The sequence below is a fragment of the Schistocerca nitens genome, chromosome 1 (genome assembly GCF_023898315.1).
Source record: "Schistocerca nitens isolate TAMUIC-IGC-003100 chromosome 1, iqSchNite1.1, whole genome shotgun sequence".
Classification (NCBI taxonomy): domain Eukaryota; kingdom Metazoa; phylum Arthropoda; class Insecta; order Orthoptera; family Acrididae; genus Schistocerca; species Schistocerca nitens.
In genome coordinates, this window is record NC_064614.1 from 547,444,757 (window position 1) to 547,461,372 (window position 16,616).

Consider the following 16,616-nt stretch of genomic DNA (forward strand, 5'->3'; position numbering starts at 1 on the left):
TCTTGTACACAGGTCATGCCTCATGCTGTGGAACTTTGCAACTCTGCAATTTGGCATTGGTTATTCATCTTAGTGGAGTGTTTGTTCATGTACATATCCAAACAGAATTCTGTGCACTGAGACTTCTATATGATGAGTCTCTTTTTGGCAGGTGGCCCTGCCTTTGAAGAGACAAGAAATCCAACTGACTGCAGTGGAACTGTAGGTTGTTGGCAAAAGTATGGGACAGGTCTTACATCTGGGTCTTCCACAAAGATACAATGCAAGAGGCACAGAGGTGGCAGCATGAAGGTACGGTGACAGTCAAGTACACTGATTTATTTTGAATGAGCAGCAGAATACAATATGGTGAGGGGTGAAGAGGGTAGTGCAATTGCTAATACTCATTCCATGGCACAAAAAGAGGTACATGAAGCTTTAGTGGTGAATGTGATAATGTTATTCCTGTAGTGGATGGTACTGGGCAATTAATGCTCTCCTTGGTGGTCAATGCAATAACTGATCCATAGAGTACATCACATGAGTAGTACATCTGAACTCAGTGCTGGTTACAATGAAGAACACAATAATGTCGGATGTATGAGGATAAAGTGAAAAATTTTGGCTTTGTTCTTTTTTTTTCTTCCATCTAAAAACCACAGTTAAATTCTTGATATAGTCCCTTTTATGTCTATACACTCCGCCACTTTTTTAAAGTGAGTACGTTAGATCCCTGAATTGTAATCCTGCAAAGTTGCTTAAGGGGGGATGTAATGGATTTTGGTCCAAAAAATCGATTTTTTCATAAATATTATTTTCTTGATTTACACTGTTTAATCTATGTTATGTGTGAATTTCACCATGATAGCAGCTTTAGAAATGCCTTTAAATTGTTAAACTTACCTTTGCTTGAAAATATTTTTGAAAGTGGTTTACTTACATTTTGATAATACTAACACGTATTAGTAGGTGGAAGGTTTAATTCGCAAACCTTTATGTGGAAATCAAGATTTATTGTGTTTAGGAAATGGAGGTTTCATGGAAATCGGTTTACCAACAAAAAAGAAGAAGCAGCTCAAAACAAAGAAGAAAGCTCTCAGCTTCAGTATCGAAACTTGGGACAGACGAATTGTACAGGTGCTTGAATGATGTTGATATGGATTCCCTGGATTCAGACTTATTGATTTAGAGCTTCTCTGCCAGGCTATAAAGTTTTCATGTTCGTGTGTTAGCTGTAAAAATACAGAATGCATGATTGTTGTTGAAGAAAGAAGAGTGGGAATAGCCTGTGATTTTAAATTAATTTGTAATTCATGTGGCTATGAATTTTCAGTTTCCTCCTCCAAAAACACCGACACTGGACCTATGAAAGCAATTTTAGGTTAGCTTACGCTCTGAGATGTCTTGGACAGGGCAGGGAAGGAGGTAATTTATTGTGTGGTTTTCTGAACATGCCTCCACCTTGTGCAAGGTTTGAAAAAATAAATAAAGAAATGTCTGATGTTCTATGCAATACTGCCAAAGTTTCTATGAAGAAAGCAGTGGAGGAATTCATGGAAATAAACCAAAAAGAAATATGTCCTGGGGTAGATATTCATGACAGCGAATCTCCTACAGATGTTACTGACCTGTGTGTGTCTGTAGATGGGACATGGATGGAAAGGGGTCACACAACTCTGTCTGGAGTTGCATCTGTTATTGGTATTGACTCAGGTAAAGTTTTAGATATAGACATGGAAAATGTCCAACAATGAAGACAGTGAGAAACTGTGGCAAGAAAAGCATGCAGCAGCATCCTCTAAAAATTATAGTGGCTCAAGTGGAGCATGGAGTCTATTGCACCTGTGAGGATGTTCTTCAGATCTGAGGACCAGTATGCTGTTAGATATACTAAATACCTTGGTGATGAGGACTCCTCTTTGTTCAAAGCTGTAACAGATAAAAATCCATACAATACAGCATAGATAAGTTGGAATGTGTTGGCCACATCCAATAAGAGGCAGAGGCTTGGTGGTAGGCTTCTTCACTTGCTGAAAGAGAAGAAAAGTGAAGTACTCAAGAATGGAAAACCACTAGGAGGAAAAGGCAGGCTTACCCTGAAAGAAACTGATTCTCTTCAGTTATTTTATGGGAGAGCTATCTGGAAGAAAACACATAATTTAGAGGCAATGAGGCATGCTGTATGGGCAATTTTTTTCCACAAACTATCCACTGACCAAACACCAATGCACAATCTGTGTCCAAAGGACGATTGGTGTAAGTTCAACAACAGAAATGAGACATATTCACATAAACACTCATTACCAGAACCTGGTATGAATGCAATTAAGCCCACATTCAGGTTTCTTGCAAATCCTGATTTATTGAGGAAATGTCTTCACGGAAAGACACAAAAAGCAAATGAAAGCCTCAATAATTTGATTTGGATTAGATGCTCAAAAAGGACATTCTGTGGACTTGAAGTACTCCAAATAGGTGTCTATGGTACAGTTTTATGTTACAATAATAGCAGAATCGAAGTGCTGAAGAAAACTAGTATAGATCCTGGTGTGTTTGCACACCATCAACAAGAGCAGGGTCAAGAAAGCTAACAGATCAGTGTCTTACCAACAAATACAGGCCAGGCAGATTCGAAGAGGAGAGCAGAGAAACCTGGAGGATGAGGAGTATCAGTATGGAGGATTTTAAAATTGGGGTACGCTTATTACATGTAGAAGTATGAGAAGAAAATCTTTGAACCTCATTTTCTTTATTTTAAATTTTTTACACTATTAGAAGCCTTCTCTCAAAAAGTATATGCGATAATGCTACGAAATTTTCAGGAACTGCATGCAACATGTTGCTGTCTTCCTGGAACTAATAAATACGAGATCCTGCAATAGCATTCTGATTTTTTGATGATTGTAAGTAGGAAAAGAAAGGTAATTTTGGATGTGCAAAATTAAAAACTCTGTTAATGATACAACTTGTACCATAAATTAATAACTGTAGTTCAGTGGTCTTATAACCTTCTCAGGACACTACAATAATATTTTCAGATTAATTACATGATTAGAATTTGAGTTATGGTTTTTTATAGAAAAGACAATAAAAAAATTAAAAATTCAAATTTTTGGTGAAATATTAAATCTGCATTTGGTGGTCTTCCTCCCTTTCCAGCCTTTCTGGGAGAGCTGTATTTCTTGAGCAACTGTTTCACGAGCTCCACGTCGAAGTCTAGCAGCTGTGGTTTTTTATCATTTTTCATTTGGTAAAGTACCTGCGCATTCAGTACATACACGTCCATGAGGTGAAAGAAAAGTTTTTGTACCGTTTGATCAACTTTTGCACATATTCAATAGAGCTGATTGCCAGTTTTATCTGTTGTTCCGATGTTCTGGCTATATTTTACAACAGTACTTGTTTCTTTATTTTCTCACCAGTTTCTCTGTTGTTCTTCTCTGATTCAACAATTGTGTCTGAATGAATTGTTGTAAGCATATCTCTTGCCCATAAACTTTACTACCAACATACCATCAGTATGGTGTGATGTTATTTGTTCTTTCTTTAGTTTTCAAGGAAAATTCCTTTTTGGTGTAACTGCCTCACAGGCACCAGTTCTATTCTTGCCAAGGCTTGTATACCAATTACCTCAAAAAATATTGTGAGCTTTGTTGAGGTGATGCTTCAACACAGTAGCTGCAAAGGCACCAGAAACATCTAGGCCACAAGTATCTTCAATTTCTGTTCCTCTTCCTGTGTACACTATCATATCTAAAATAAATCTGGTTTCGGCATCACACAGTATAAACAGCTTTATTCCAAATATGTGCCTGTTGCTTGGTATAGACTGTCAGAAAACAAGTCTACCTTTCCCAAGCATTAGAGACTCAACAATGCACAAATTTCTGAATGGTTTAGAATTCACTTGAATTTCGCTGTCAAAAAATTCACAACATGCTCTATTTTATCAACCCTATTCGCCTTCTGAGTGTCTCCAAAAATGCATGCATCACTAAAATGCAGCATTGGAAGGACTGTCAGAAATCTATCCCTAGGCACTACTTTTGAAAAGAACAGTTCTTCAGTCAATGGGTCTGTAGACCAATAGCCCTTCAGTCTATCGTTTTTTACATGAGCAATCATCACGCAGACTGTTAAAAAATTATAAATCTCGTCTGCACTTGTATCTGTCCATTGTATTCCCCTGGAAGATCTCTGTCATCAATTATTCACTACTTGGTATTCACTACTTGGTATAAGATGTTAGTTTCACTGGCAATGTATCTCACCAATTGCCTGTCAACTATATGCTCAAACATTCATTTTTACTAGGTTCCTCACTTAGTCCACAATGAGGTTTCACTCTATAATTATCGACATTCTGACACGAAAGCACACCATCGGTAATCTGTCTGTACTCACTATTTCTGAAAAACTTGTTTAGATCCACTGTGAAGTAGTTTTTATTCCATTTTATTAGTACTGTTTATCATTATAATAATAATGGATTTAGCAAATTTCAGTTGTATTTCTAAAATACACTTTTCTATAGTCTCTTTGCCCGTAGAGAGCAGTGCCTCTTGGAGTTGAACATCAAAGCAGACAAAAATTTAGTCACCCATTGGAGACATCTCACTAATACCTCTAGCCCTGATAACAGCCTCAATCTGACAATGAAAAAGAGTCCACAGCTTTCTTTAGGTACATCATATCTAGCTGAAGCCACAACCTGGTGAACAGGTCCCATAGAGCTAGTAGATCCCATAGAGCCAGTTAATTGTGAGGTGGGGGGGGGGGGTTGCGGTGGGGGGGGGGGGGGGTTGCAACATGGAGTTCAAGAGTCTGTCAAACTGAAAATGTACACCTGCAGTGCTGTGAGTACAGCTGTCGTCACCTTCAAAGACAGGAGTGTACACAGCATTCTCATCATGATGTAGAAGGAAGGACAACTCTTGGTCACCAAGAATGATGAAATGAACATCTTGGGGTACATTCACAATAACCCTAATTTGTTGCCTCGAACCACAATACATAAAACACCTCTAAAAATTACAAAACCCTCTACACACAGCAGATTAAACACTTAAACACCTCATTGGGCTGTCAGTGCACTCACCACTCTGCATCGTTTGAAAGAGGCAAAATTGCACCTCGTCGGATTACATTTCATGCTCCAGTCAGTTACTGTACATTTTCTGTGTAATCTGACGTGTTGAAGATATGTAGCTTTGTGAACAATGGCCTTTTGTGAGGTACTCCAACTCCAAATATTTATCAAGAGTCATTCCACTCCATTCCCAAACTCTGTGGCACTGATACAGCAATTATGGTAGTGTTATAGGGAAAATTCAGTTACGGTTGCAATCACGACCAAATTATCTTTATACCGGATATCTACTGTGTGCAGCTTTCTTCACAATGTTGATTTGGATACTGGATGAGATAGTTTTGCATCTCTTGAGAGCAGAATTCCCAGTCAGGTTTAAAAATAATTGTCACTGATGAAGACTATTCATAGCCCCCATTCCTGTTCACTAGGATCCTGTTCTTAGGTAGTTATACATGGCTGTGAAACACTATTCCTTCTGAAAATTTTATAAAGTCCGCATTAGTACATCAACAAATCACATAACTTCATTCACCGTGTGGTCATGAGTATATCCAAAAACAGCAGCTCCTTTCTGCCATAAGTCACGTCTACGGATTGACCCAGCTTACAGCACTTACAACACACAACCAAATGGCATTTACATGCCACTTCACTACCATGACCTATGTCAGCCATGGAAGGTCACATGATTGCCTGGTATAGAACGTACACTGTGTTCAGCACTACTGAGAAACCGGTGTGCTCTTTTAACAGGGTAAGTATTATTCATTCTGGTGAACTATCTTCATAAATACTGTTTAATATATAATAAGAATGCATTTTACTAATATGCAATCTTTTGACCTAATTTAGCAACAGTCTGAACTTCTAACGTTTTGACGACAAAGTGTGAGTGTGGGTCTGGGTTATACTGATTTATTTCCCCAAACCACATTCCACTTCTTTCCGAGATGACTTACTTGAGGTTTGCAGCCATTCTTCTCTAATGGATAGCCGGCTGTTTGAAACACTCTTGACTCATTCTCCATCGAATAACGCTAGGTACAGGAATTTTCACGCTTCTTTCTACTTGTGAAATAAGTAGCTATACAAACTTTACGTTTCATCAATCAACGACGTATTTGACTTTCAAGCACAATAAAAATTTTCACTTTCAACATAATATGTAACTTCAGTAAGTCTCTTGTACAGTCGTATGTTAGAAACAAATTGATTTACATTCAAAAGGAAGTCTGCTTAGACACCATGACTTTCAGAAAGAGAGACTGAAAAAACGTCTTGCCTCTAACAAGGCTGAGTCAAGAGTCTATAAGAGTACTTTTTCAACTGTTCTTGTTTCACATAACAAAAGTCAATGACACAATTAGCAAAGAGCGGCTTAAAAACTCCATGGTACTTCCTTACACAAGCACTAAAACCTCTATGGATTGCCCGACAGGTACTTGTCGATGCCGTTCAACTGCCGCGTCTACTTTCTTCCCGTGACTGATTTTAAACCTGCACAAACAAACATGTGATACGCAGTAGGTAGGATTTTACCATCCCACACTCGTATCTAGAATATTGTGTGTTTGAGATGGTAGAAGGCTCAGTGGTTCTAAAATTTACACAGAAATTCTTGAATCACTACAAACTGCGTACCAACTATAGCTGTAACTGCACATTAATTTACTTCAGTGGAATGTTTCCCATACACTTTCTTTCATGGCTTTGGAAAACCTTTTGAACAGGGTTCTAGAAATTTACAAATTGTGCAAAAAATTGAATAACGGAACTTCCTCCCAACAAACATTATTTTACAATAATAGCATACATTTGTCATGTCAAAAAGCCATGAATAAATAGTAAAAGAAAAGAATAACTGTATTTTAAGCATCTTAACCAAGAAACAACAAATTTTAAGTGTACTGCTTATTAGTGTTTTACAATCTTTTCTGATAATGAATATAAGTTACATACAAAAATTACTTACTGGATCAGCCTTTGGATCACAGCTGAATACAAAGGATGAACTTAGGTTAACATCTTGTTCAAACGGGCAAGGAGAGCCATGGTAGTACTTCAGAATGACCTTTTTGTTGTCCATACGGGGGGTGATTACTGGGTAGCCCAGACTCTGTCAAAAATACAACAAAAACACAGTTTCTGAATTTGGAATCAGAGCAGAGTGTCTCTGACACATCAAAATACCTTATTACACAACAGTCTTGGTAATTGTATTTTGTACAAACTCATGGAGTACATTAGTCTTTTTTCATTAATATATTTATAGTTCTGTAAAATCTATGATTCAGTATATCGAGTACATGATGAAAAAGGTGACTAATAACAACTGGCAGAGAACCTTCAATTACATGTGGTTTACAAGGACCAACCAGGTTGGATCCCAATGTTTAATCACAAAGATTATTCAAACCTAGCATTCCTGTTCACTAGGATCCTCTTCTTAGGCCGTTAGCACTCACAAAGCATCTGCTGAATCACTTTCTAGTCCTATCACATTTATTGTCACCATTCTGCAAAGTTATTTCTGTTTTTAGGTGCTGATTCTGAATTCAAACTCTGGCCTTAAGTCCCCCCTATATATATATATATATATATATATATATATATATATATATATATATATATATATATATAGAGAGAGAGAGAGAGAGAGAGAGAGGGAAACATTCCTCATGGGAAAAATATATATCAAAAATCAAAGATGATGTGACTTACCAAACGAAAGCGCTGGCACGTCGATAGACACACAAACAAACACAAACATACACACAAAATTCAAGCTTTCGCAACAAACTGTTGCCTCATCAGGAAAGAGGGAAGGAGAGGGAAAGACGAAATGATGTGGGTTTTAAGGGAGAGGGTAAGGAGTCATTCCAATCCCGGGAGCGGAAAGACTTACCTTAGGGGGAAAAAGGACGGGTAAACACTCGCACACACACACATATCCATCCACACATATACAGACACAAGCAGACATATTTAAAGACAAAGAGTTTGGGCAGAGATGTCAGTCGAGGCAGAAGTGCAGAGGCAAAGATGTTGTTGAATGACAGGTGAGGTATGAGTGGCGGCAACTTGAAATTAGCGGAGATTGAGGCCTGGTGGATAACGGGAAGAGAGGATATATTGAAGAGCAAGTTCCCATCTCCGGAGTTCGGAGAGGTTGGTGTTAGTGGGAAGTATCCAGATAACCCGGACGGTGTAACACTGCGCCAAGATGTGCTGGCCGTGCACCAAGGCATGTTTAGCCACAGGGTGATCCTCATTACCAACAAACACTGTCAGCCTGTGTCCATTCATGCGAATGGACAGTTTGTTGCTGGTCATTCCCACATAGAATGCATCACAGTGTAGGCAGGTCAGTTGGTAGATCACGTGGGTGCTTTCACATGTGGCTCTGCCTTTGATCATATACACCCTCCGTGTTACAGGACTGGAGTAGGTGGTGGTGGGAGGGTGCATGGGACAGGTTTTACACCGGGGGCGGTTACAAGGGTAGGAGCCAGAGGGTAGGGAAGGTGGTTTGGGGATTTCATAGGGATGAACTACGAGGTTACGAAGGTTAGGTGGACGGCGGAAAGACACTCTTGGTGGAGTGGGGAGGATTTCATGAAGGATGGATCTCATTTCGGGGCAGGATTTGAGGAAGTCGTATCCCTGCTGGAGATCCACATTCAGAATCTGATCCAGTCCCGGAAAGTATCCTGTCACAAGTGGGGCACTTTTGTGGTTCTTCTGTGGGAGGTTCTGGGTTTGAGAGGATGAGGAAGTGGCTCTGGTTATTTGCTTCTGTGCCAGGTCAGGAGGGTAGTTGCGGGATGCGAAAGCTGTTGTCAGGTTGTTGGTGTAATGCTTCAGGGATTCCGGACTGGAGCAGATTCATTTGCCACGAAGACCTAGGCTGTAGGGAAGGGACTGTTTGATGTGGAATGGGTGGCAGCTGTCGTAATGGAGGAACTGTTGCTTGTTGGTGGGTTTGATGTTGACGGACGTGTGAAGCGGGCCATTGGACAGGTGGAGGTCAACATCAAGGAAAGTGGCATGGGATTTGGAGTAGGACCAGGTGAATCTGATGGAACCAAAGGAGTTGAGGTTGGAGAGGAAATTCTGGAGTTCTTCTTCACTGTGAGTCCAGATCATGAAGATGTCATCAATAAATCTGTACCAAACTTTGGGTTGGCAGCCTTGGGTAACCAAGAAGGCTTCCTCTAAGCGACCCATGAATAGGTTGGCGTATGAGGGGGCCATCCTGGTACCCATGGCTGTTCCCTTTAATTGTTGGTATGTCTGGCCTTCAAAAGTGAAGAAGAAGTGGGTCAGGATGGAGCTGGCTAAGGTAATGAGGTAAGAGGTTTTAGGTAGGGTGGCAGGTGATCGGCGTGAAAGGAAGTGCTCCATCGCAGCGAGGCCCTGGACGTGCGGGATATTTGTGTATAAGGAAGTGGCATCAATGGTTACAAGGATGGTTTCCGGGGGTAACGGATTGGGTTCGTAACCTCGTAACCTTCGTAACCTCGTAGTTCATCCCTATGAAATCCCCAAACCACCTTCCCTACCCTCTGGCTCCTACCCTTGTAACCGCCCCCGGTGTAAAACCTGTCCCATGCACCCTCCCACCACCACCTACTCCAGTCCTGTAACCCGGAGGGTGTACATGATCAAAGGCAGAGCCACGTGTGAAAGCACCCACGTGATCTACCAACTGACCTGCCTACACTGTGATGCATTCTATGTGGGAATGACCAGCAACAAACTGTCCATTCGCATGAATGGACACAGGCTGACAGTGTTTGTTGGTAATGAGGATCACCCTGTGGCTAAACATGCCTTGGTGCACGGCCAGCACATCTTGGCGCAGTGTTACACCGTCCGGGTTATCTGGATACTTCCCACTAACACCAACCTCTCCGAACTCCGGAGATGGGAACTTGCTCTTCAATATATCCTCTCTTCCCGTTATCCACCAGGCCTCAATCTCCGCTAATTTCAAGTTGCCGCCACTCATACCTCACCTGTCATTCAACAACATCTTTGCCTCTGCACTTCTGCCTCGACTGACATCTCTGCCCAAACTCTTTGTCTTTAAATATGTCTGCTTGTGTCTGTATATGTGTGGATGGATATTTGTGTGTGTGCGAGTGTTTACCCGTCCTTTTTTCCCCCTAAGGTAAGTCTTTCCGCTCCCGGGATTGGAATGACTCCTTACCCTCTCCCTTAAAACCCACATCCTTTCGTCTTTCCCTCTCCTTCCCTCTTTCCTGATGAGGCAACAGTTTGTTGCGAAAGCTTGAATTTTGTGTGTATGTTTGTGTTTGTTTGTGTGTCTATCGACGTGCCAGCGCTTTCGTTTGGTAAGTCACATCATCTTTGTTTTTCGATATATATTTTTCCCATGTGGAATGTTTCCCTCTATTAATTTATATCATTAATTTGAACCCAACAATTACGTTTGTTATTGTCACTGTCGTATTTCGAAATCTTTTCTGTCATCTTATTTTCTCTTTTTGTTTGTGCCAGTAGTTTCACTTTGTATTCACCTTCTCCTTTTTTACCATAATCTAATATACAATTTTATCCTGCCTATATAGACTCAATAATACGTCACCCACTTCCAAACCATAACCAAAAATTTTTTTTCCGCTTTCAACACTACCGCTGCTATAAAATCCACCGTTTCTAGTCCACAAACAGTTCATTTCACCTATTAAACAACCTTTTTGTCTAGTTCTGATAACTTTCGCTTTATTTCCATTTCCGTTCTTCCCACATCACTGATAATTTTTAGTCGCTTCCCATAGGTTTTAACGTCATTATTTCTTCGCCAGACAATTGTTAGCCTCATTTTCATAATCTGCCACCACAAAACCACTCTTTTCAATACATTTACACGCCGTTTTTTCGAAATTTTCCCGAATCTCTCCATCCTTTAACGTGTTTTGGCAGCAACACAACCACCTAACCTATGTGCACATCGTTCTCTACCAACCCAAGTTCACCACAGGATCAACATAGCCCAGCTTTAACCAACAATTTTTCGCCTTTTTTCACAACAGATCTCCAGTAACTTTCTCCAGTTATTTTCATTTTCATCTCAACCTCATGTTACACTTTCCACCTTCTAATACCATGTCACCCTTACAACACCCCCACAACGACCCCATTAAGTTTTATTTACATTCCCTCCGCAAACATGCCTTCACCCTAGCCAGATTACACTCCCTTATTCCGTGATCTGAAGGCTGACCGATCCATCGTCATTCTTCCGGCGGACAAGGGTTCCACGACCGTGGTACTTGATTGTCGAGAGTATGTGGCTGAGGGACTGCGTCAGCTTTCAGACAACACTACATACAAAGTTTGCCAAGGTAATCCCATTCCCGATGTCCAGGCGGTGCTTCAAGGAATCCTCAGAACCTTAGGCCCCCTGCAAAACCTTTCACCTGACTCTATCAACCTCCTGACCCCACCGACACACCGCACTCCAACCTTCTTCCTAAAATTCACAAACCCAATCATCCCGGCCGCCCCATTGTAGCTGGTTACCAAGCCCCCACGGGACAGGCAGACAGTGTTTGTTGGTAATGAGGATCACCCTGTGGCTAAACATGCCTTGGTGCATGGCCAGCACATCTTGGTACAGTGTTACACCGTCCGGGTTATCTGGATACTTCCCACCAACACCAACCTATCCGAACTCCGGAGATGGGAACTTGCTCTTCAATATATCCTCTCTTCCTGTTACCCACCAGGCCTCAATCTCCGCTAATTTCAAGTTGCCGCCACTCATACCTCACCTGTCATTCAACAACATCTTTGCCTCTGCATTTCCGCCTCGACTGACATCTCTGCACAAACTCTTTGTCTTTAAATATGTCTGCTTGTGTCTGTATATGTGTGGATGGATAAGTGTGTGTGTGCGAGTGTATACCCGTCCTTTTTCCCCCCTAAGGTATGTCTTTCCGCTCCCGGGATTGGAATGACTCCTTACCCTCTCCCTTAAAACCCACATCATTTCGTCTTTACCTCTCCTTCCCTCTTTCCTGATGAGGCAACAGTTTGTTGCGAAAGCTTGAATTTTGTGTGTATGTTTGTGTGTCTATCGACCTGCCAGCGCTTTCATATATATAAAACAAAGATGATGTGACTTACCAAACGAAAGCGCTGGCAGGTCGATAGACACACAAACATACACACAAAATTCAAGCTTTCGCAACAAACTCCACGTGGAATGTTTCCCTCTATATTTCCTTTAATTCTGATTTTATGGTTTTCTATGTCCAGTGCAATTTACGGGAACATATATAGCAATGAAGCTAAAACCTTTTGCACAGAATAGTCATGTAGGATTAGCTACAATTAAGATGCAAAATTTTCACAATATTTATCATTCTCAAGAATCTCATATTCCTACCAAGCCTGACTTGCTGAGGCTCCATAACAAAATCAAAGATCCATACAGTATTCCAAAGGTGGCAAAAATGTTGGGAGCAAGTCGTCGATAGTATTCCTCATCAAATAACCTTCATAGATAGCCAAACATTCACACACACTTCTCCAAGTATTTTTATGTTACACACAAGTCCCATCGAATCTTGTATTCCAATAACCTCTTGAACTTGCTAATAACTTTCAGCAGCATCATATATATATATATATAAGAGAGAGAGAGAGAGAGAGAGAGAGAGAGAGAGAGAGAGAGAGAGAGAGAGAGAGATAGGTGCATAGGGAAGCCAAGAAACCACTTTAAGAAGAGACAGATCAAGGAGGGAAGAGCTAGCTTTTATTGTATAAATAACCACAGAAAGGTTTAAGGCACAAGCGTCACAGGCTGCTGTTTGGGCTCCGAGCTGAGAGGGGTGCCGGGTATATCACAACTTTAAGATTTCTACACAAGACGTATCCCAATTACTGGTTGACAGGAAAAGTAATGAATATTACAAGTCATTAAGCAACATAAGAAAGCAATTAAAATGCAGGGAATTTCATCTTGTTTTATTTAGTATAGAATAACATTACTCTACAAACACGAATCATCAATAAAAAAATGAAAACTTTCACTTTTTAAAAACTTGTATATAATTGTCAGCCATTATGATGCTAAAACTGCATTGAAGACACACAAAGTATATTCATATGACAAGTAGTATAACTCAAAAATTGTCATGGTGACCTCTCCTGTGGCAAAAGATTGCAGACTAGTCGCTCATTTGAATCCCTAGGATGGGACTGCCGCAAGGGAATGACCATGAAAAAAAAAAAAAAAACAGACTGAATGACTAAAGAAACAGTAACTTTCCGCACGTCTGAACATCGAATGCCAAAAGTCTGAATAGGGTACAGAAGGTAGAAAATACAAAATTTGAAATGCAAAGGCTCGGTACAGATACAGTGAGGGTCAGTGAGGTGAGATAGGAAGAAGGTAACATTTCTCTGGTCAAACAAATACAGGGTAATGTTACCAGCAAAAAATGGAGTACTACGAGTAGGATTAGTCATGAACTGGAAGGTAGGGTAGATAGTGAAATACTGTGAACAATTTAGAGGTAGGATTCTTCTCATGACAAACAACAAAGGACCAAAGGTAGCAAAAATAGTTCAGATACAGGTATCATAGACAGAATATGACATTTCTATTCACAGTAAAAGGAGGAAGAAATGCATAACACTTTAAATGAAATGAACAATCTAATGAGCACACACTACAGACTGAGAATAACTTAATAAAGACAAAAATAATTCGGAGTAGCAGAAATGAGATTATCGACAAACTTAATATCAAAATTGGAGACCATGAAGTAGTTGAAATGAAGGAATTCTGCTATCTTGAAAGCCAAATAACATGGAAAAACCATGAAAGAAGATAACTGAAGTGTCTCAGGTGTGATGCTACAGAAGGATATTGAAAATTGGATAGACTGATGAGATGAGAAATGAGGCAGTTCTCTAAAGAATCAGCAAGGAAAGGAACACGTGGAAAAAAATTGACATGAAGAAGGGACAGAACGTGTTAAGACATGAAAGAAGAAATTCCACAGTACTTGAGGAAGTTGTATTACCAATCCCAGGTTCTGAGATTTAAAAGTCCTCACGCCTCAACTGGGACTTATGCGAGAATATTACTGATGAGTTTTAGCAATGTTCACTTGCCTAATCAAAATGTTACGAGCCCTGACAAGTTAATGACCCGAGGATAGTGTTTCTGAAGGCCTTATTACCATACGTTAGATTCTGGTTCAGCAGTATCAATAAAAAAATGAAAACTTTCACTTTTGCCTTTAAATATGTCTGCTTGTGTCTGTATATGTGTGGATGGATATGTGTGTGTGTGCGAGTGTATACCCGTCCTTTTTTCCCCCTAAGGTAAGTCTTTCCGCTCCCGGGATTGGAATGACTCCTTACCCTCTCCCTTAAAACCCACATCCTTTCGTCTTTCCTTTCTCCTTCCCTCTTTCCTGATGAGGCAACAGTTTGTTGCGAAAGCTTGAATTTTGTGTGTATGTTTGTGTGTCTGTCGACCTGCCAGCACTTTCATTTGGTAAGTCACATCATACTGCTCTTTATGGTCCACACATTATTTCTGCTTAAGGTTACACACCAGATAAATACTTTCAAAAAAGATTTTCTAATATTTTATATCAGATTTTACAGTGTTTCTCTTTTCAAGAAACCCTTTTATTGCTCTCTACTTCAACCACTGTCAGTTCTTTTACTCCCTAAACAGAAAACTCACGCCCTGTTTATGTCTCATTGTCTTATCTAATTCCCTCGGCATCAACTGATTTAAGTTGGCTACACTACATTCCAGTTGTTTTCTTTTTGTAAATGACTACTCTGCAAGTCACACTTAAATGTGGCAATTGTCAGGCTATTTCTCGACCATTCCATTCTCGAACAGCGTGTGAGAAACATTGACACACACATCTAGCCGTGCAATCTCTAATTTCTCTTATTTTACCCTACAGAGCAGCAATAGCCCAGAAAAGGCAAGCATACTGTATACAGTGTCTTTAGTAGATTAATTACCGTATTTACTCGAATCTAAGCCGCACCCGAATCTAAGCCGCACTCGAATCTAAGCCGCACCTGAAAAAAGAGGCTCGAAATCAAGGAAAAAAAAAAATCTCCCGAATTTAAGCCGCACCTGAAATTTGAGACTCGAAATTGAAGGGGAGAGAAAAGTTTTAGGCCGCACCTCCAAATCGAAACAAAGTTGGTCTATTGTAATAGGAAACACAATTTAGGTAGAATAAATGACGATACAGCTACAGTAGTTTGGTTCGGGTCGTAAGCTTAGCAGTTAAGCTTTACCAGGTAGCCATTGCTATGCGTCAGGCGTGCTTCGTCTGGTTTGAATTGGTTGCTTATTTTTCTTTGATCTGATAAGTGCCGTTCTCTTTGTTATAGGTGCTTACGTTACTCTAGGCTGGAAATGCATTATTGTACTGTGTCATGCATTGTTTGTCGCATTCTGATTATAAGTGTTTACGACCTGTCGCCGCTCGCGGCATGGCTTGCTTTTGTGCGCGCTACCGCCGCTAAAAAAAAAGAGAGAGAGAGGAATTGTCTCACTAGCGAAACAATGGCAAGAGACTGCTATTTGTTGTTACTTACACTGCTGCTTTCTTCGATAATGATCAACAAGAACCAAATAATAGACTGCGTATGATAGATGTTCTGTACGAGAGTTTAGCTAAAAACTTTCTCCGTTTGAAAATCTTTGCAGACGCCTCTTTTGTACATTACATTCTGCACAGAAATTAGAGTCATCTTAGATTTAAAAATCTAGTCAATTGCCGTGCTTCATTTCTGATTGTATCACTACTAGGCATAAGAATAATATGAATATAAACATGATATGATATGTATATTCTTTCGCATTTGCTGCTGTCTCACACTAGTTTCGTAGGTTATTAGGCAGACAGGATTTAAATGAGATAGCAGCAAACACGAAACAATACATGGCAAAATGTTTATATTCGTATTATTCTTATGGTGAAGAGATGTGATTCACAGTACATAAAAGTTCCTATTAGCAACCATCTCTTCTCACGGGTAGGAAAAAATTCAGAACGTAGAGTTGGCCATATTGACAAACATCCCAAATAGTCTTGCCAGTCGGATTTCCGTAGTACACTGAAATGCTGCTACATTTGAAGATGAACAACACGGAATTTGTATTTACTTCATTGGATAATGTATGAAAATGCTACATATATTCGACGGCAGAAGTTAGTTGTGGCGGCACCTACCAACATTTTTCAGAACTTCTGCCTACTTTGCACTCGATTCTAAGCCGCAGGCAGTTTTTTGGATTACAAAAAACGGGAAAAAAGTGCGGCTTAGATTCGAGTAAATACGGTACACTTTCTAAGTGTCCTGCAAATGAAACGCCATCTTTGGTTCACCTTCCCCCACAACATTTTCTATGTGATCCTTCCAATCTAAGATGCCAGTAATTGTAGTCCCTCAGTATTTAGCTGATTCTAGTTCATTCTAGTCCATTCCCATGCCACTCTCAATCACAACCCCTTGCCACAAG

General features: G+C 40.2%; 1 protein-coding gene across 3 annotated transcripts in view; it reads right to left on the reverse strand.

Annotated features, from left to right (window-relative positions):
• Positions 1–16,616, reverse strand: part of LOC126254123 (cation-independent mannose-6-phosphate receptor) — a 633,915-nt gene that overhangs the window by 298,913 nt on the left and 318,386 nt on the right. For all 3 annotated transcript variants that reach the window (XM_049955284.1, XM_049955287.1, XM_049955285.1), the window contains one exon: positions 7,044–7,187. In XM_049955284.1, the coding sequence (XP_049811241.1) occupies positions 7,044–7,187 (144 nt within the window). The remainder of the gene's footprint in view (positions 1–7,043; positions 7,188–16,616) is intronic.